At 60.8% G+C, this 20,337-nt stretch overlaps 2 protein-coding genes across 2 annotated transcripts; both read left to right on the top strand.

The window, feature by feature from the left end:
- Positions 1-531: 531 nt before the first annotated feature.
- On the top strand, positions 532-3,643 carry LCN6 (lipocalin 6). The gene is made up of 7 exons (XM_055539242.1): positions 532-621; positions 778-917; positions 2,075-2,145; positions 2,612-2,722; positions 3,003-3,104; positions 3,316-3,341; positions 3,506-3,643. The coding sequence occupies exons 1-7, from the start codon at positions 532-534 to the stop codon at positions 3,506-3,508; spliced, it is 543 nt and encodes a 180-aa protein (XP_055395217.1). The 3' UTR covers positions 3,509-3,643.
- An 831-nt stretch (positions 3,644-4,474) lies between these two features.
- LCN10 (lipocalin 10) lies at positions 4,475-7,315 on the top strand. Its single transcript, XM_055541785.1, has 7 exons — positions 4,475-4,585; positions 5,183-5,322; positions 6,036-6,110; positions 6,241-6,317; positions 6,438-6,545; positions 6,775-6,873; positions 7,183-7,315. Exons 1-7 carry the CDS (start codon positions 4,475-4,477, stop codon positions 7,209-7,211), a joined length of 639 nt encoding a protein of 212 aa, XP_055397760.1. The 3' UTR covers positions 7,212-7,315.
- The last annotated feature ends 13,022 nt before the right edge of the window (positions 7,316-20,337 follow it).

Raw genomic sequence — 20,337 nt, 5'->3', positions numbered from 1 at the left:
GTGCTGGCCGTGGTGGGGCGGGAGACAAGGGCCAGTCAGGCAGGAAGGGGGGTGGACCAGGAGCGTGTGGGAGCTTTCAAAAAAATGGGGGGGGCCTTTTTAAAAATTTAATGCCTAAAACAAAAGATACCCAAAACCACAGCTTCTGGAGGAACTGTTTGTTCTTGCCTTTCTTCTCAGACGTGACCTTGGCCTGGGTTCAAGAGCAGGATCTCTTTCCCTCCTAGACTGAGTGACAGAGGGTTGGCGCCCTGGAAGGGAGGGGATGGTGCAGCTGTGGGCAGGATGCTCATTCTGGAAACTTCCAAGTGGAGGGCCGCTGGAGAAGCCAGGGTGGAAGGGGCCCCGCACACGGTCCCAGCCCCTCCTTGCTCCCCGGCACGGCTGGAGGACCAGGAGAGAGGCAGGAGGGAGCCTGGTGATGAGTGCCGCCCACACCACTGCGTTCAGAGCCATATAAACGGGAGTCCAGAGGCGGGAGGGCCGCTCAGCCCGGGCCCGGGCAGGTTGCTGGCGTGTGGACCTCGGGAGATGCGCGCAGTGCTGCTGGCCGCCCTGCTGGCTGTGGTCTTGGTGCCCAGCGCCCAGGCCGTGTGGCTGGGGAGGCTGGACCCTCAGCAGGTGGCGGCTCCCCCGCACCGGTGCGGGCCTGGGGCCACACGGGTCCTCGGGCCTTTGTGGTCTCCGGGCTCCCCCGGGGCGCCCCGGACCATGGGGGCTGCAGGAGGCCGGGCTGGGGGTGGAGGGACGGCCCCTCACCTGCGCCCCCTCCCTCAGCTCATGGGGTCCTGGTACGTCCTCGCTGTGGCCTCAGGGGAGAAGGACTTCGCGCTGGAAAAGGCCACGAAGAGCGTCGAGGGGGTCGCGGTGATGCTGGCGTCCCAGAGCACCCTGAAGATGCGGGCTTCCCGGCACAGGTGGGTGCGACCGGGGGCGCGGCTGGGTGGCCGGCCCGCCCTCCCCTCCCTCTGCACCGGGCTCTGCTGTGAGCGCCACCCTCCGCTGGGTCTCCGGGGTCTGCGTCCTGGGCTCCGGCCAGGGGGCGCCCTGGGTGGGACTCATGCCTTCTCCAGCGAGGCCGGCACAGCCTCTGACCGCCCCCTCCGCCCTGGCCCTTGGGCAGCTTGGCAGCGTCTCCGGTCAGCAGGAGAGGACGCTTCTTTGTTCAAGGCCCTCCTGAGCAGCTGCTCAAGGTGGGTCTGTGCATTTGAGCCCACACGGTCCGGGGGGCCCTGGGGGAGCCTGGAGACCACGAAGGCCCAAGGACCCACGTCACCTAAGTGTCCAAGTCCCCGCCTGTCGCTCGGGATGGCTGGTGGGGCGCCACCGCGGCCCTGGAGTCATCACGCAGCCTGAGCGGCCGGCAGCCCCGTCTGGAGAGGAGGCTGTCTGCCCTGCTCCTTCCCACAGCTGAGCCTGCTGCAGCTGCCGCCCAGCTGGGGTGGCCTGGCGGTGGACAAGCAGGACAGAGGACATGGGGCTTGGGGCGGGGGCCCTGCTGTGCTGGGTGAACACAGGCTCACATGCGTCGTGGGCTGTAGCCCCAAAGCCATGAGGCTCAGAGAGTCCTAACAAGGCTGGCAAAAAGCCATCCAAACACAGCCCTCTCGTGGCTCCACAGTACACACTGTTAGGGCTGGTGATGCTCCTTTCAGGCTTTTCCTCGTGACTCCTGGGTCTTGCAGGGAACTTGGCTGTGAGCTCGTCTTGCTCTGCTCACAGAAGGCCGTCTGCTCATTTTTCGGGTTGACGGCTCAGGGACACTGGCCTCTTTAGACGTGGACTTGCTTTACCCCAAACCGCAGACCTCCGTTTCTCTCAGGCTCCTTTCATGCCCTCAGCAGTGCTCCCAAGTTTTCTCCGTGTGGATCTGGCAAAGCAGGTCCCTTGGGAGGTATATTCTGCAGGTCCCCAGCCAGCCTGCGGCCCCGATGGCTCACCTGCGGTTGAGACCAGGGTTTCTGAGTAACTGCGGCCCCCGAGGGGGAGGCAGAGCCCCCCTGCAGCCACGCTGGCCAGGTCCGGGCAGTCCTGCTCCTGGACCTGGGTGATGACGGATCCTTCTGTGCTCCAGGCTGGAGAGATGCCACCTGCAGGCTGTGGAGCTGCGGAGACAAAATTCCAGATGGGTCTTCGGGAATCCCTGTAAGGATGACGGCCACCGCGGTCCTTCTGGGCAGCGTGGGGACTCCTCCAGTCCCCTGACCGCCATCCGGCTGCCTTCTGCCCCCAGCGGCCTTGGGCCTTCCACCCCAGCTGCGTCCCCAGGCCCCTGTGTGCGGGGTCAGCCCCTCACGACGGGGAGGGGCAGCTCCACCCCAGCTCCACCCCAGCTCCAGGGGCGCTCCTCCGGGGACTGGGAGGTGCTCGGGGCCAGTCAGTCCCGGCCCTCCAGGTGGGCGCGGGTGGGGGTGTCCTCTGCCCCCGTGGGGACCCGATCTGAGGAGGGTGACCCGGGAAGAGCTGGGGCTCACCTGCCATCCCCAGACCACCTGGAGACCCCGTGTGCCAGGGCTGGGTGGGGGCGGGGGGCCGAGCGGACCGAGCCTGGGGGCTCTTGGTCCGCTGAGGCCTGACGCACTCCCCCGCCCCCGGGGGCACCTGTCTCCAGCCCTGGGCGTGCTGGAGTACCGGGTGCTGGGCACCAACTTCAGGGACTACGCCATAGTGTTCACGCAGCTGGAGGCCCAGGAGGAGGCCTTCAGCACCGTGGAGCTGTACAGTGAGTGCGCGGGGCTCCGCCCCCTCCCACCAGCCTCATCCCGGCCAGAAACCGCCCAGCGGCCCTGCGCCTGCGTCCCGGCGGCCCCTCCCCGCGCACAGCCCCTCCCCGCTCCCGGTCCCGCGGCGGGAGTGGTCCTGCCTGGAGGGGGCGGGCGGGGGGCTGCACGTGGCGAGGAGCCTTGGGCCAGAGGGCAGGGAGTCCCGCGCCGCCTGTCGGGTTCTCGGGGTGGGCCCCTCCTCGCCCCCACCCCCGCCCGGCTCTCCCGCGTCCCCCGCAGGCCGGACGGCCCTGGCCAGTCGGGAGGCCCTGGGCCGCTTCGCCAAGTGGAGCCGGAGCCTGGGCTTCCTGTCGCAGCAGCAAGCCGAGCTCCAGAGGGACTGTGAGTGTCGCCGGATGCTGGGGGGCCGTTTGCCGGCTTGAGGACCTTCCTGGCCTCGGGGAGTCAGGCCGAGCTCAGGGGGGCTTCAAGGGGTCACCTGCTCCCTGCCCAGCATCAGGCCTGCGGGGTGGATGGGGCAGGCGGTGTGTGGGGCCAGGGTGCTGGTTGGCGAGGGGCCGGCCATCCTCACCTCGGCCCCTTTCCTCCCCAGTCACCTGCGCACACAAGGTCTTCCCGGTAAGCGGCCTCCCCGAGCACCCCTCCCCTCTGTGTGGCAGGAGGCGCCTGGGTGCCCTGGGCCCCTCTCGTCCGGAGGCTCCACTGTGGGCAGGGCTGGGGCCCCAGGGAGCCGATGCCTCTGCGGGCGAGTCCAGGGCACCCGTGTTGCTCTTGGTTTCCAGTGAATGCTGCACCCACCAGGGGCCCGGAGGAGGCTGGCCAGACACTGCCCTCCTCGCCCAGCCGCCTAGGGGCTGGGCAGGGGGCCACCTGCTCCCAGGGGCTCTTGCTGCGGATTCAAATAAAGCAGTTCCACAAACCCTCCCGGGGTCTCTTGCGTGTGTCCAAGCAGGGCCCTGGGCCGGAGAGTGCTGCTCCCCCCGGGGGGTCACCCCGGGCCCTGGGCCGACAGGAGGCCCGTCCGCCTGAGCTGGAGCTAGACCCTGTGGTCTGGGTGACGTGTGGGCAGGGCGCTGGGCTGGGGCGCCCAGGGCGTCAGAGCTTGGCTTTTCCTGGGGCCCTGGGGCAGGGCGGGGGGCCAGGTACCCCAGAGAGCTGGAGTCTGTCTGTCTTCCTGTGTCCTGAAGTCCTGGCAGAAGCAGGAGCTGCCGGGGGGCGGGGTCATCTCGCACTCTGCTGGTATTGGGTGTACACACACACAGACATATGTGAACACACACAAACACACACACACACACGCACACATGTCAGGACCTGCCAAGGGCATCACGCAGGCGGCCCCAGCGTTAGCACCAGCACGGTCCGAGCCCCGTCCTCAGAGACCCCGCTTCCTGTGTGCACGCCCCGTGGAGTAACTCAATGCCCCGTCCAGCCTTTGTCCCCCCCGGGGGCTAGGACAAGAGCACCAGCAACCTCCTTGCCAGGTGCATGGCTCCAGGGGACACTCGGTGACCCGAGGCCCAGGAGGTGACCTCGGGATCTTCGACGCCTCTGTCTTCTGGGGTGTCCCAGGCTGGATCTGAGGGCCAAGGGCGGGGCTGGCCCTGCCTGCAGGGCGGGGGGAGGGCCCAAGACCCCTCCCCGTTGGCCCCCCAGGCTGGCTCACGGCTGTGGTCAGCTGACGCCCACGGCAGGGCTGGCAGGCTGGGCATTTAAGCGCAGTGTCCAGGCGGGCAGCTGAGGTGGCGAGGATGGGGCTGGGCTGGTGGCCGGCCCTGCTGGCCCTGCTGCTGGGGCTGGGTGGGGGCTCCCGGGCACAGGAGCAGCTCCCCCGAGAGTCCCACAACCTCAACTGGCACAAGGTGAGCCTCGCGGTGCCCTCGCCGGGCGCTGGGGCCAGGGGGGTGAGGGCAGCGGGCAGAGGGCCCCTGAAGCCGGATGGGCTGGCGGGGGGCTTGGGCACTGGTCTGCTGGTCCCCAGGGCCTCTTCTGGGGACAGGCTGGGGCTTCAAAACTCAACTGCTGACTGTGGGCCACAGCCCGGAGCTCCGAGACGGGTACTGCCGAGTCACCTGCAGCTGCCTGGCGGGGAGGGGAGGTGGGGTGAGCGGGCGAGCCCTGGAATAAGGAGACCGCAGCCCTGGAATAAGGAGACCGCAGCCGGCGGAAGGTCCTGGTGGGGGCGGCCCTGGGCACAGGCCGAGCAGACGCGGGGGAGCCGGTGGGATGGGGGCCAGCTGGAGGAGAAGGCCCCGAGGTCCCTGCGTCCCGGGCCCTGCGCTGTGCCGCCTCAGGTCCCAGACCAGCTGGGCGTCCGCCTCCACGGCCTGGGAGGCAGCGGGCACCCAGGCTGGTCCTGGACATGGGCTGGGCCGTGGGCGGGGGTCACCGGTCCTGGGGGTCCTCGGAGACTGGGGCTGGGCGGGACCAGTGTGGCAGGCCCTGCGCCCTCTCCGCAGTTCTCAGGCTTCTGGTACGTCCTTGCTGTCGCCTCCGATGCCCAGGGGATGCTGCCGCACGGAGGCCAGAGGAAGCTGGGCGCATCCGTGGTGCAGGTTCAGGAGGTGGGCCAGCTGAAGGTGGTGCTCGCCTTGAACCGGTGAGTGGGCCAGGGTGGGGGGCCCTGAGCCCAGGGAAGGGGAGGCGGCCGGTGGGGGGACCAGGGTGGGGGGCCCTGAGCCCAGGGAAGGGGAGGGGCCGATGGGGGGACCAGGGTGGGGGGCCCTGAGCCCAGGGAAGGGGAGGCGGCCGGTGGGGGGACCAGGGTGGGGGGCCCTGAGCCCAGGGAAGGGGAGGGGCCGATGGGGGGACCAGGGTGGGGGGCCCTGAGCCCAGGGAAGGGGAGGGGCCGATGGGGGGACCAGGGTGGGGGGCCCTGAGCCCAGGGAAGGGGAGGCGGCCGGTGGGGGGACCAGGGTGGGGGGCCCTGAGCCAAGGGAAGGGGAGGCGGCCGGTGGGGGGACCAGGGTGGGGGGCCCTGAGCCCAGGGAAGGGGAGGGGCCGATGGGGGGACCAGGGTGGGGGGCCCTGAGCCCAGGGAAGGGGAGGGGGCCAGTGGGGGGGACCAGACCCAGGGTCAGTCTGGAAATCCCACAAGGACTGTCCCCAAACACCATCACTTCCTGCTGTCAAACTCAAGTGGCCGCTTTTTTGAGAAGTCCCCACAGCCCACGGGGGGCTGGGGGGCAGGGGTGTTGGAGCATTTCCCCTGAGTGGTGGGACCGGCCCGGGTCCCAGCTGGAATGTCCCAGGACGGCAGAGCCCCGAGAGGTCTCCCAGGCCCGCAGCTCACAGCCTGCTCCCCCCACCCAGGTCCCGGGGGTGCCAGACACACTCGCTAATCCTGCGGAGAGACAGGAAGAAGCCGGTGTTCAGGAACACCTGTGCGTACCCACTGGGCCACGGGGGGCTGGGGGAGGGCCGTCCAGGGCTTCCTGAGCCCCCAGGACCCTGGACAAGACCCCTGACCGCACGGCCCCCAGCAGTCCTCCCTGAGAGCATGTGCCGGTGGGGACAGACGCCGGGATGCGCGGTCAGCCCACGGTGGCCCAGAGTTGGCTCGGCTGGTGTGTGCCCAGGAGCCCAGGCCTGGGGGTGGGGGGCTTTGCTGGCCTTCCAGATGGCCCCTCGGTGCGGGTGGTAGGGGCCCGGGGACCCTGGAAGGACCGCAGTGTTCAGGAGTGAGCAGGGGATTCTGCGCTTCCTTCCTTCCAGTGAGGGGCGTGGAGGGCTTCCGCGTGATGGTCCCCAACTACAGTGCCAGCGTGGTCTACCTGCGCCTGGGCCGGGCCGGCCGGACCACCAGGACCCTGCTGCTCTTCAGTGAGTCCAGGGGCCACAGCCCCCGGGCCCTGCAGGGCGGCCCCCCTCCCGAGCCTGTCTGGGGACGCCGGCTCCCGGCTGATGCTTCCCGTCACCCACCAGTGGCTGCAGGTCCCTGACCCGGAGCCCGGGGGCGTTCTGGTGAGGGGTGGTGCCGGGGGCCAGGGCACCCCTCGACCGGGGGGCTCTGACGCTGCGGCTCTGGTCCGCACCCGCCCCACCCCCGCAGGCAGACAGCCCACGTGCAGCTTCCTGAGCATGAAAAAGTTCGTCAACGCGTGTGAGGCCCTGGGGCTCGCCAGCCGGGCGGCCGTGCTCCCAAAAGACGGTGAGGTGTGGGCGGCACTGCCCCGGGGCCACCCCGAGACGCCAGGGAGCTGGCCCCCCTGTGGGATGGAGGGACAGAGGCCAACAGGGGCACCTTTAAAGAAAGTCACGGCCGCGTGCATGTGCCCATCCTGTCTCCCCAGGGCCCCCTGAGAATGCCGGTGGCTGGGGCCGGGTCCCCGCAGGGCGCCGGGGGCCAGGGCCGCTCAGCTTTGCCCTCTGCAGGGCCCGAGGCCCCAGGGGAGCTGCCGCGCGTGCCCGGCAGACGTGGGATCCCTCGGAGACGCCCAGCCCTTTCCTTCCCCTGCAGCCTCCTGTGCGCACACCATCCTGCCGTGAGCCAGCCGCCCACCTGCTCCTCCCCGTGAGGCTCGGCTTGTGGTCCTCCCAGACCCTGGGAGCGAGTTCCAGATTGCAAGCTTCATACCCCACTGCTTGTTGAGACGGGTCTGGAGACCCCAGGCCACTGATGGTGTGGAGCTCGGGCGGGGCTTGGGCCCAGCAGGGTCCTTTAGGGTCCCCCGGGTGGGGGTGGGGGTGCATGCTGACTGGGGGGGGCACCTGGGGCTGGGTCCTCTGGATGGCGCGGCAGGCAGCTGCTACCCGCCCTCACCTGCTGGGAAATAGACGGGGCCAGTCCAGTGTGCCGTGTGCTTTCTCTGCCACCCTCCTCCATGTTCCGTGACATCCGACACTTCCCAGGAAGCCGGGGAGAGAGCCCGGGGCAAAGAGGCAGATGCGACCTCTCGTTGGGGAGGCAGACGCCAACACGGTCACCCGGGTTCAGTCATGGACCCTGAGGTCTGTGTCCAGAGGTGCCAAGTGCAAACCGTGGCAGGTCGGGGAAGAGGGGTCACGGAGAGTTTCTTGGAGGATGCGACGTTTGAGCTGAGAAAGTTACGGTGGCACTGGAGCAGGGAGGGCCGTCCCAGAAGAGGAAACAGCCTGAAAACCCCCAGAGCAGCGGAGACCATGGGGAGGGCGGGTGCAGGGCCACTTGGAAGGGAGGAGGTGGACGGGGCTGCCGGTGTCCTGGGAGAGATGGGATCCAGAGCAGAGGGCAGGGTGGGGGACGGACGTAAGAGTAACAGGACTATTTAGGGGTGGGGGTTGCTGGCGTGGACGAGTCAGGCCGCCTACAGAGAGAAGCAGGACTGAATCTGTCAGCTACTGCTGTGTAACAACCACACACGTGCATTTCTCTTTATCATTATTAGGTGGCTCCTCAACTTGCAGGATCTTAGTTCCCTGACCAGGGATTGGACCCAAGGCCAGGGCAAGGAAAGCACCTGAGTCCTACCTGCTGGACCACTAGGGAACTCCCCCCACCAGTGTGTTCAGCGACTGTGCCTGGGACTCAGCTCGAGACTAGGGGGTGCAGGCGGGCCGAGAGGCGGAACGCAGCTAGGCGTGCTCCGCGGCTCTGCGGGCGGGAGACGGGCTGATTCGGGCCGGCTCAGCCCCGGGGGCTCGGGGCCCTTGCCCTCCAGCCGCTGGGCTAACCACAGGGTGCCTGTCTCGTGGCCGTGACGAGGGCACACGGGGTTGGGGAGCAAACAGGAGTCCTCTGAAGGCTCAGGCCCGCCCGGAGTTGCTCGCCTCCGCCCTCCGAGTCACCACCTGGCCCCACTCTCCACCGCAGCAGCTCATGTCGGGGGGCTTCCCTCTGCCTGCCTCTCTGCTCCGGGGCTTCCGTCGTGCCCGCGTGGCTTGAGCCCTGCAGGCCTCCTCTACTCCACGTGCCTCCCAGCCCAGCACTCAGCCTCCCTGGCAGACAGAGAGGGGGGCCGCCTGGGTGCGCCCGTCCTGGAAGGAGGAAGGGTGGCCCTTCTGGGGGTGGGGTTCCCCGGAGCGTTGGTTCTGAGGCTCCACACCTTGTCATCGAAGATGCTTCTTTTTCATGTGCTCGGCCACCTCTGAAGGAGGCGTGGGGACATGCACCGGGTGGGCACAGCCCTCAGCCTGTCTCCAGCCTGGAGGGTTGGCCCAAGGCCGCCCTGCGCCAGGCTCAGCCGCGAGGCGCTTGCGAGGCTTGGAGGGTTTTCCCTGCGTTTGCCTCCAGCATACTCCAGGTGCCCAGGGCCACACCCACGGTTCCTCAGGAAACCTGTTTCTCTAGGTTTGATGGTTAGAATTTGGGAGCGCTCAGTCTCAAACATCCGAGGGGCCCTTATGTGAACCTCGAAGGCCTCCCTGGAGCCTTAGTACTTCCCGGACCAACAGCAGCATCGCAGGATCTTGGTCTGCTCTGCACCCTGAGGCTGGGTCTCACCGTGGCGCCGGGATTGGGTTCTGTTCCCTGTATTTTAACAGCCTCCTCCTGGATTTGATGCCCAGCTGGCCTCACCCCTTCTCGGGGGTTTCCTCTGGGATGAGAGCTCCTCAGGTCCTGGAGGACCCCTGCCACCCCTCCCATGGGGGCCAATTCCTCTGGGCGTCCCCACGAGGGCGCAGGTGCACGCGCTCACACACATGCTCACACTCACTGACTGTCCTGCTGGGAGTCAGAGGGGTGTGCACGGGGGGAGGGGACAGGGGTGAGGAAGAGGAGGCTGGGGACAGAGACAATGACCCCCCAGCAACATGCCCGGCCCATAGCATGGGAAGGGGGTCGTCAGGGTGCCCACTGAGCCATCCCTAGAGAGGCCTGGGGAAGACAGGGTCTGGAGTCCTGTGTCCACCATTCTGGGCACCGGGAGCTAGGATGAGGCTCCTGCCCAGTGTGGAGGGGCTACAGGAGAGGAGGCCTCAGCTTACTCCCCCGTAGAGGGGGTGCTTAGACAGGGTGGTCCTGGAGGCCCCATAAGATTGCAGGAGAGTCTGTTGGCCTTGCTCCCCCATCCGTGACCCACTGTGCTCCGAGTCCTTGGAAAAAGCTTTCTGCTCCCTGAGGTCCTTCTGAGCAGGGGGCAGCCTGGGGACGTGGGGGACTGCGGACCTGGGGGTGCAGAAGGGGGCAGGGACTGGACCACCCACTGGGAACCAGGGACAAGACCCTCCTTGTTGGCCCCTAGGGGTCCTCATTTGGACCCCTGGATGGGGTGAGGAGGCCTCCGGAGTGACCTGAGCACGGGGACAGGGAGGGGGGAGGCGGCAAGGGAGGCGCTGGGGTCCCTCTCGCCCAGGACTGGGCAGGCTCTGCTCCTTTGGGGGTGGGCCCTGGTGGAACCACTGCCTTGCTGAGTTTCTGTCATGCCCCGCCAGGCTCCTCTGTCCATGGGGTTTTTCAGATAAGAGTATTGAGGGGGCTGCCTTTTCCCTTCTCCAGGGGATCTTCCCAGTGTGTGTCCTGCATCGCAAGCGGATTCTTTACCCGCTGAGTGGTCGGGGAACCTGGACCCCAAACAAGGGGTTTGGTCTCTGCTTTTCCTGCCTGGGCTGCAGTGCTGGAGATGACCACGAGGGGGCAGGCAGTGCCCACTCTGCTCTGTGGAGGATATCCCAGGGTCATTCTGGGCGTCCCCCTGCCTCTGACTCAACAGGCACCTTTTATTGTTAGTCTCCGGGCCCACAGTGTCAGCTGCTCAGAGGCGGGAGGGGGCTCTGAGACCCTCTGTTGATGGTTCAGCTACTGCCTGGGGGTGGTGCTGACACCACAGACGGTTCCTGCCTGCAGGAGCTCACGGCCTGGAGGGGCAGGTGGACGAGAGCAGGAGGGCAAGTCCATGTGAGAGAGGAGCACGTGCTCCAGGGAACTGAGTCAGGGTCCTGGGGGAGGGCCGGGAGCCCTGGGGGTCTACAAGGCTCCACGGGACACCGATGCCGTGACCAGAAAGACAGGGGTGGTCAGCCCTGCACGCTCGGAGCAGTGAGCTGGGCTCAGAGGTGCAGCCAGCCCTGCACGCTCCGAGCAGTGAGCAGGGATGGGAGGGATGTCAGAGCATTGGAGGAGGAAGAGACTTTGGCCAGAGGGCAGGTGAGGCGGGAGCCGGGGTGGCGGGAGAGAGCTGGGGAGGAGAGCAGGTGGGAGGAGGGGAGGGCAGACCCAGGTCTGGAGTCTTGGCGTCTGCGTGGCTGGGATGCGCCACCCCTGCAGGGAGAGCCGGCTCCGGAACCACCCTCAGTGCCGGCCCCACCCACGCCGTCTACCTGCTCCCTGGCCCAGAACTTTCCTTCCCTTCCCCCACTTTAGAAAAAAATTTATTCTCTCGCATTTTGTATAGTGTTTTATATTTTAGGCTCTAAATTAAAACTAATATAATATCACCTTGCATCATTTAAACTGAGCCGCACATGAGCGTTAAGTCCGTTCCCGATTATGTGCAGCCTTCAGTCCGCAGAGGCAGACCCCGACCCAGAGCGCCCGGTTCCCGGCCCGTCCCCCAGCCCCTGACCACCTCTGGTCTCCTTTCTGCTCGTCTTTACTGTTCTGCTGTTTCCTATGAATGGACTCATACAAGGTCGCTTTTTGTGTCGGCCACATTTTTAAGAGGGGAGTAGTTGCTTTTTGTTTTCTTTTTTTAATTTGAAATAGCATTTCTGTTATTTGAAAAGGAAATCCCAGATGGATTAGAGATGACATGTACAAAATGAAGTCCTTCTAGTGAACATATGTGTGGGCTCCGGGCTGACCCTCCTGTCCTCGGTGTCAACCAGGGACAGAAGTTCTGGTTTTGCCTGGGCCAAAATGAAAATGGGCAAAATGTAGCAAGTGGGAAAGACAGACCGTGAACTGAAGCCCCATCCCTCACGTCCCGGGGCCAGAGAAAGATCTGACATCCCTGACGTAGACGTGGGCTCGACCCCTGGGTCGGGAGGATCCCCTGGAGGAGGGCGTGGCAGCCCGCCCCAGTGTTCTCGCCTGGAGAGTCCTGCGGACAGATGAGCGCACACATCTCTGTGGGCCTCAGACTCTGTGAAGACACTGATTTGAAAAGAAACAAAGAGCACACAGCTCCGAGAGGCGACCCCGCGGTCATGCAGGTGAGAGGCCGCGTGCTGCGCCAGGCCCTCTCTCTGAAACGTCCACAATAAGAATCCTCAGTGCTGGAGAGGCGATGGCTGGTTCCTGGGGCCGGCGTGGGACCCAGATGGACGTTTGGTGCTCGGTGGGCAAGGGGAATCTGTTTGGCATGATGGGAATGTCCTAAAAGTAGATTTTGCTGAAGGTTGCACAGCGCCAGATGGTTGACACCGAAATCAGATTGATTATATTCTTCGCAGCCAAAGATGGAGAAGCTCTATACAGTCAGCAAAAACAAGACCGGGAGCTGACTGTGGCTCAGATCATGAGCTCCTTATTGCCAAATTCAGACTGAAATTGAAGAAACTGGAGAAGACCAATAGACCATTCAGACATAACCTAAATCAAATCCCTTATGACTGTACAGTGGAAGTGAGAAATAGATCTAAGGGACGAGATCTGATAGATAGAGTGCCTCATGAACTATGGATGGACATTCATGACATTGTACAGGAGACAGGGAGCAAGACCATCCCCAAGAAAAAGAAATCCAAAAAGGCAAAATGGCTGTCTGGGGAGGCCTTACAAATAGCTGTGAAAAGACGGGAAGCAAAAAGCAAAGGAGAAAAGGAAAGATATAAGCATCTGAATGCAGAGTTCCAAAGAATAGCAAGGAGAGATAAGAAAGCCTTCCTCAGCGATCAATGCAAAGAAATAGAGGAAAACAACAGAATGGGAAAGACTAGAGATCTCTTCAAGAAAATTAGAGATACCAAGGGGACATTTCATGCAAAGATGGGCTCAAAGCGCAGAAATGGTAGGGACCTAGCAGAAACAGAAGATATTAAGAAGAGGTGGCAAGAATACACAGACGTACTGTACAAAAAAGAACTTCATGACCCAGATAATCACGATGATGTGATCACTGACCTAGAGCCAGACATCCTGGAATGTGAAGTCAAGTGGGCCTTAGGAGCATCACTATGAACAAAGCTAGGGGAGGTGATGGAATTCCAGTTGAGCTATTTCAAATCCTGCAAGATGATGCTGTGAAAGTGCTGCACTCAATATGCCAGCAAATTTGGAAAACTCAGCAGTGGCCACAGGACTGGAAAAGGTCAGTTTTCATTCCAATCCCAAAGAAAGGCAATGCCAAAGAATGCTCAAACTACCACATAATTGCACTCATCTCACACACTAGTAAAGTAATGCTCAAAGTTCTCCAAGCCAGGCTTCAGCAATACGTGAACCGTGAACTTCCAGGTGTTCAAGCTGAATTTAGAAAAGGCAGAGGAACCAGAGATCAAATTGCCAACATCCACTGGATCATGGAAAAAGCAAGAGAGTTCCAGAAAAACATCTATTTCTGCTTTATTGACTATGCCTAAGCCTTTGACTGTGTGGATCACAATAAACTGTGGAAAATTCTGAAAGAGATGGGCATACCAGACCACCTGACCTGCCTTTTGAGAAACCTGTATGCAGGTCAGGAAGCATCAGTTAGAACTGGACATGGAACAACAGACTGGTTCCAAACAGGAAAAGGAGTACGTCAAGGCTGTATATTGTCACCCTGCTTATTTAACTTATATGCAGAGGACATCATGAGAAACGCTGGGCTGGATGAAGCACAAGCTGGAATCAAGATTGCCGGGAGAAATATCAATAACCTCAGATATGCAGATGATACCACCCTTATGGCAGAAAGTGAAGAAGAACCAAACAGCCTCTTGATGAAAGTGAAAGAGGAGAGTGAAAAAGTTGGCTTAAAGCTCAACATTCAGAAAACTAATCATGGCATCCAGTCCCAGCACCTCATGGCAAATAAACGGGGAAACGGTGGCTGACTTTATTTTTCTGGGCTCCAAAATCACTGCAGATGGTGACTACAGCCATGAAATTAAAAGACGCTTACTCCTTGGAAGGAAAGTTATGACCAACCTAGAAAGCATATTAAAAAGCAGAGACATTACTTTGCCAACAAAGGTCTGTCTAGTCAAGGCTATGGTTTTTCCAGTGGTCATGTATGGATGTGAGAGTTGGACTGTGAAGAAAGCTGAGTGCCGAAGAATTGATGCTTTTGAATTGTGGTGTTGGAGAAGACTCTTGCGAGTCCCTTGGACTGCAAGGAGATCCAACCAGTCCATCCTAAAGGAGATCAGTCCTGGGTGTTCATTGGAAGGACTGATGTTGAAGCTGAAACTCCAATACTTTGGCCACCTGATTCGAAGAGCTGACTCATTTGAAAAGACCCTGATGCTGGGAAAGATTGAAGGCAGGAGGAGAAGGGGATGACAGAAGATGAGATGGTTGGATGGCATCATCGACTCGATGGATATGTGTTTGGGTGGACTCCAGGAGTTGGTGATGGACCGGGAGGCCTGGCGTGCTGCAGTGCATGGGGTCGCAAAGAGTTGGACACGACTGAGCGAGTGAACTGAACTGAACTGCACAGCACGTGAAATGTACTAAAAACCACTGACTTATTCACGTGGATGAACAATATCATGGCATGAGTAAGCATCATGACGTGTAAAGCGTGTGTAGAAAGCTGTTAATGTACACGTAACAAAGGAATCAGACCTGGCCGCAGAGTGGTTCTAGCCCTCATCAGAGGCAAAGGAAGGAGAGAACTTACTCATATCTCCAGAACCGAACCAGCAGATTTTACAAGTGGGCTCCCACTGCTGGCGGCTGGAGCAGGGTTCAAGGTGAGGTACGTCACCAGACTGCACCCGTCTCACTGTCTGGGGTGGTTTCGACCACAACCTACAACATCGCCCGTTCCCCCAAGCAGAAGAGACGGAACCCTGAAACTTGGGCTGCAGAGAGAGCTCCGACTTTCTTAGTATGGAAAGGCAGTGGTCGCTGGACTGGCCCTGGGAAGCCAGCGGTCCTCCTGGCCAGCTCTGGGGGTCAGTGAGGGGCTGCAGGTCAGCCCCCCACTCCAGCCCACCCAGGACGGCCGCTGGCTCACGCTGCACACGGATGCAGGCACTGCCCCCTCATGGGCGCGGTGAGCTGCAGCTGGAGGGGAGGCGGCGACGCTGGGAGAGAAGCTGTGGCTCCTCTGCGGTTGCAAAGGTCACTTGCTGCAGAGCTCTTCCTGTTGCTTTGTTCACGGCCGCTTCCTTGTGGCTGGAACCCAACAGCAGCGCTGCCCTGGCTGACCTGTGCGGAGCCCCGCCCCCATCCCCGACCCTGCCTGACCTGTGCGGAGCCCTGCCCGCCCCAACCCTGCCTGACCTGTGCGGAGCCCTGCCCGCCCCGACCCTGGCTGACCTGTGCGGAGCCCTGTCCGCCCCGACCCTGGCTGACCTGTGCGGAGCCCTGCCCGCCCCAACCCTGCCTGACCTGTGCGGAGCCCTGCCCGCCCGACCCTGGCTGACCTGTGCGGAGCCCTGCCCGCCCCGACCCTGGCTGCCTGGCGGCCCCGTCACCCTCAGTGCCCACCCTGTGTCACCCCCCCCACTGCCCTCGGTCCACGTGTCGGATGCCCCGAACGCTCAGTGTCTGAGCCATCATCACGCTTCGTCTCACCCTGCTGAATCCACCGGGAGCATGCCAGCTTGCGTGGCTGGACCCTAAGCCCTGGGCAGCCTTCCGTGATGCCCCTAGGCACCTGGGCGCTTTCTCTGTCTTTCTCCAGGGTCCCGAACAATGACACAGCCCAGGGATGGGTTACTGTAGACCCATCAGGCTCATCCTGGAGATGGGGGCAGGGGGCAGTCAGCACCCTGGGGTGGGGGGGTGGGCCTGAGTCTGCCACCAGCCCCCCAGCGGGGCCCTGACTCCTGGCACCAACACGGTCCCCCTCCTCCGCGCCACGTGCAGTGGCCCGAGGACACTGTCTCACTGGCCACTCAGGTGCCCAGGGAAACCCCCAAGAGCCGTGTTCATGACTGACAGGAAACGCCCAGCCGCCCCAGTGATTTGATCAGCCCAGATTAAATGTGCGCCGGAGGACAGCCCCGTCACACTCCCGGGGAACATGTAGGGGGAGAGATTCTAGGCAATTTCCACTTTTTTCTTAAAAAATATACAACTACAATGCAAACAATTTGCCTTCTATTTAATGTGAATAGCCTTTTTTTTTTTTTATTCTGATGACACAAAAATCAGAAAATGCTGAAAACTCAAAAGTAGGAGTTAAAAAAATCCTCTTTTTGTCCAGAGGGCATCTTTTCTGTTGGTACTTGGTATGTGGTGGGGCCATCCCAAGGGCAGTTCCAACCAAGGGCTTGCCAAACCGAAGAAGGGAAGAAATGAGACCGAATTGCTGGGCATCTGGGTGAGTCCCTGGTGAGCCAGGGATGAGGGCTGTGTTGTGGGCGGTGTGGGGGTGGCTGACGGGGCACCCACGAAGGGACAGCTCCTCGCAGAGCTGAGACCCCCAAGCTGACTGCACCAGAGGGTCCAATGTGACCCCTGGGTGCCAACGACCCAGAGAGACCCGCCTCCAGAAGCCCCTTCCCGGATCGGCTCCGGGACGTGGGTGTGAGGAGCCGAGGAGGCCCCCCCGGGCTTGGGCCGTGGAGGGGAGGCTTGCAAACCTCCCAGAAATCACGTCTGCTGGATTGGACCTGGCAGAGGAGACGGGAGGATGTGGGTCCAAGTGGCCTCCAGGCATTTCTGTCTGTTCACCGTGACACGCGGCTTATTGGTGGACAAAGCTGCCCGCTGTTCAGATAGGCTGGGGGCCTCGCCGGAGCCCGAGGAGGAGAAGCAGCCGGAACGCAAACACGCATGACCTTTCCTGGAGGCTGCCCGCGGCCAAGTGTGCAGACCAGCCCAGCCACCAGCTGGACCTGCTCAGGCGGGGCGGGCTGTGGGCACGGGGCCTGTGGGAGTCCAGCCCTGGGAGAGCCAGGGACCCCGGGATGGGGAGGCAGACACTTGAACCTCCGGATCCCTCCCCTGCAGGCCAGCAGCGGGACAAGGACAGGCCCAAGCTCAGGCAGGCAGGGGTGGCGTCAAGCCTGGAACCCTTGGGGAGGCTGCCAGCAGGGACAGATGGATGCGATGGATGGAGAGCAAAAATAATAGGAATGATGAGTCCAGGTCAGACAGGAGAATGAACATTTGTCGGAGGGAGAAGCAACCCACAAACTCACACATTAAAAAAGCTGGTAAGTACCAACCTCAAGAAAAGCCATAAAATGTGATGAGCTACCCCGTGGCGCACTTTTGTCAAACTTCTTTTGCCTGTTTTAGCCACTGCTCCGACGGCCACTTCCTGTGAAACAGACTTGTTGCTTATTGAGGTTCTGCTGTAAGACATGGATTCTGATCGACGGTGTGGTCACCATCAAAACAGCATAGAGCTGGCGTGTATCTGGAGAAAACTATAATTCAGAATGACACAGGGACCCCAGTGTTCACTGCAGCGCTGTTTACAATAGCCAAGACAAGGAAGCAACCTGTGTCCATCGACAGATATGGATGAGGAAGAGGTCCGTGCACACACAAAGCGTTGCACAGCCACAGAGCGCACGGAATGACGCCGTCTGCAGCCACAGGGACGGACGGAGAGATGACCGTGCTCAGCGAGTCAGTCAGACAGAAAAACACAGAGCGTGCGGTGTCACGTGTGCGGAATCCACAGTGAACGACACAAGTGATCCTATTTACAAAACACACACAGACTCAGAGACAGAAAAGAAAGTCACGGCTGCCAAAGGGGAGAGTCGGGGGGGGTACACGTGCGGCTTGGGGTTACAATGCGCACAGTGCCGTATACAAAATAAACAGCAGCTCTTCCTGCACAGCACAGGGAACTATGTTCAGTATGTTGCGATAGCCCATAATGGAGAAGAATCTAGAAAGAATACATGTATGTAGCGATCCCTTTGCTGTACACCCGAAACTAAGACAGCATGGCAAGTCAGCCGTATAAACGTCTCTAATTTAAAAAAAGCATAAAACTGCATGGTGAGTTTACACACGTCCCACTGTGAAGACATTTTGGACAGCGAGGGGTGGCATTTAGACTGGACTTCGACAAGGACTCTTCACGTTAGGGATGTGGACCACTTGACCCCAGACTCACTTCTGGCCTCAGGCAGAACAAAACTCACCCGTCCCCCAGTCCCCCTGCTCACCTTCACACGCTGTGCCCTCCCTCGGCCGGCATCGCTGGAGTAGGCAGCTGGTGCTCCCGCCCAGAGCGTAGGAGGAGTCGGCTGAGCTCAGCCCCACAGCGAAGCGACTGTGACCTTAACATGCCCCACGAACCCCACACTGCCCATGCCCCCAGCACGTGGGCGGACAGCTTCTGCCAACTCACAGAGCCCTGTGACCCTGGAGCCCTGCTGGGTGAGGAGGGGCCCTGTGGCAGCACCATGGGCCCGAGGGAGCACCGTCACCCGGCCGCCTTGGGTGAGGGCCTGGGTCATCCGCCCTGGCAGCCCCCGATGCCCAGGGGTGACGCCCGGGCCCCGGGCTCCTTGCTGCCTCCATCTTTCACACCCTTGCCGTCATCCCGTCTACACTCTTTGCTCCGTGTGTGTCTGGCTGGTTGTCTTTTTCTAGCTTGATTGCAGGGCTCTCTGTGGACTCCATGGGGGTTGCTTTGCGGTAAGCTTCTGGGGCTGCCTTTCCTCCATCTGTGTTTTGCGCGCCTGTGGGACTGTCCTCTGCGGTGCAGAGGCCTCGCCATTCCTCCCTTTCGTAGGTACTATGAGTTCACTTTTCCTCTTTACGCCTGCTAATCTACCAGGACTTAGTCGTATGTGGTGTGAGGTAGCGAGCTACACTTGTGTGTCTTCTCCATACAGATAACAAGCTCCATTTATTCAATATTCTCTTGGCAAATATTGTCGCCATCTGTACTCTACTGTTCCGTTGCAAAATTGTGTCTGACTCTCTGCGACCTCAAGGATTGCAGCACACCAGGCTTCCCTGTCCTTCATTACCACCTGGAGTTTGCTCAAACTCGTGTCCATTGAGTCAGTGATACCATCCAACCATCTCATCCTCTGTCGTCCCCTTCTTCTCCTGCCCTCAATCTTTCCCATCATCAAGGTCTTTTCCAATGAGTCAACTCTTCACACCAAGTGGCCAAAGTATTGGAGCTTCAGATTCAGCATCTGTCCTTTCAAAGAATATTCAGGGTTGATTTCCTTTAAGATTGATTGGTTTGATCTCCTTGCAGTTCAAGGGACTCTCAAGAGTCTTCTCCAGCACCACAGTTTAAAAGCATCAATTCTTCAGCACTCAGCCTTCTTTATGGTCCAACTCTCACATCTGTACATGACCACTGGAGAAACCATAACTTTGATTGTATGTACTTTTGTCAGCAAAGTGAGGTCTCTGCTTTTAAAAACACTATCTAGGTTTGACATAGCTATTCTTCCAAGGAGCAAGCATCTTTTAATTTCGTGGCTGCAGTCACACTGTCCACTGAGTGTGTGTATCTATGTCTGGGGCTTCCCAGGTGGCTCAGATGGTAAAGAATCTGCCTGCAATGTGGGAGACCTGGGTTTAATCCCTGGGTCAGGAAGATCCCCTGGAGGAAGGCTTAGCAACCCACTCTAGTACTCTTGCCTGGAGAATCCCATGGACAGAACAGCCTGGTGGGCTGCAGTCCATGGGGTTGCAAAGAGTTGGACACGATTGAGCGATTAATGCTTTAACTTTTCTCTTTGTCTGAGTACGTGTATCTGCATGAGGGAGTCTGAGTGTGAATGTACGTCTGAGAGTGTGTGTGTCTAAAGAGAGAGTGTGCGTGTCAGGATGTGTGTCTGAATGTGTGCATCTGACTGAATGTGACCGTGTCTCCGTGTGTGCCTGTGTGTGAATCAGTGTGTGTCCCTGTGCTGTGTAAGTGCGTGTCTGAGTGACCGTGTCTGTATGTGGGTCTGTGTGTCTCAGTGAGTGTATGTATGTGTGCATGTGTGTGAGTGTGTCTACATGTGTGTGGATGAGTGTGTGCCTGTGTGTGTGTGTCTCAGTGAGTTTCTGAGTGAGGTCTTTATCTGAGTGACTTGTGTGTTGGTGTGTGTGTCTGAATGACTGTGTGTCTGAACTGGTTTCGTGTGTCTGAATGAGTGTGTGAGTGCATACATGTGTGTACGTGTGTCTGTCTTGGTCCCCCCTCCTCACGTCTGATCCACTGCTGCTCTGTGTGTGGAGCAGAGAGGGGACGTCAAAGTGCCCGCTTCCAGCACGTCTTGTCAGGAGTGCACGCACCCCCTTAGATTCATGGCTGTATTCACGCAGGGGTTGGTGCTGAATCTGAGGTTAACAAGCCGCTCAGGGACACTCTCTGACGCGAGCCACGTCCTCTCTGGCAGCGAGCGTGTCACCCTGGCGCTGGCATCATGAGGCTCCCTCACCCAGCCCCCCAACCTCCGTGGACGGACCTGCAAAGCCTGGCCTCCAGCCTGGGCAGCGTGGTCATGACTCTCGGGGCTGAGTGAGGGTTGTTCAGCAACATCAACAATAGAGACCTTTATCTGCTCCACTGCAGAATTGGCCACGGTTTATGGCCAGGAAGGGATTGGTTGACGGTCTCTGCCAAGTTCCACGGGGACCCTGGGCCGTGGGACATAAAGGGCCGCT

This window comes from Bubalus kerabau, chromosome 11 (genome assembly GCF_029407905.1).
Source record: "Bubalus kerabau isolate K-KA32 ecotype Philippines breed swamp buffalo chromosome 11, PCC_UOA_SB_1v2, whole genome shotgun sequence".
Taxonomy (NCBI): domain Eukaryota; kingdom Metazoa; phylum Chordata; class Mammalia; order Artiodactyla; family Bovidae; genus Bubalus; species Bubalus kerabau.
Note: the sequence above shows the minus strand (reverse complement) of the source record. Positions and strands in the feature narration are given on the sequence as shown.

Excerpts from the sequence above, each read along its gene's own strand:
- LCN6 (XM_055539242.1), top strand. The coding sequence starts at position 532 with ATGCGCGCAGTGCTGCTGGCCGCCCTGCTGGCTGTGGTCTTGGTGCCC. Across the intron at positions 2,146-2,611 it reads ATGGGTCTTCGGGAATCCCT|CCCTGGGCGTGCTGGAGTAC; the intron begins GTAAGGATGACG and ends ACCTGTCTCCAG. Across the intron at positions 2,723-3,002 it reads CAGCACCGTGGAGCTGTACA|GCCGGACGGCCCTGGCCAGT; the intron begins GTGAGTGCGCGG and ends CGTCCCCCGCAG.
- LCN10 (XM_055541785.1), top strand. The coding sequence starts at position 4,475 with ATGGGGCTGGGCTGGTGGCCGGCCCTGCTGGCCCTGCTGCTGGGGCTG. Across the intron at positions 6,111-6,240 it reads GTGTTCAGGAACACCTGTGC|ACGCCGGGATGCGCGGTCAG; the intron begins GTACCCACTGGG and ends CGGTGGGGACAG. Across the intron at positions 6,874-7,182 it reads GGCCGTGCTCCCAAAAGACG|CCTCCTGTGCGCACACCATC; the intron begins GTGAGGTGTGGG and ends CTTCCCCTGCAG.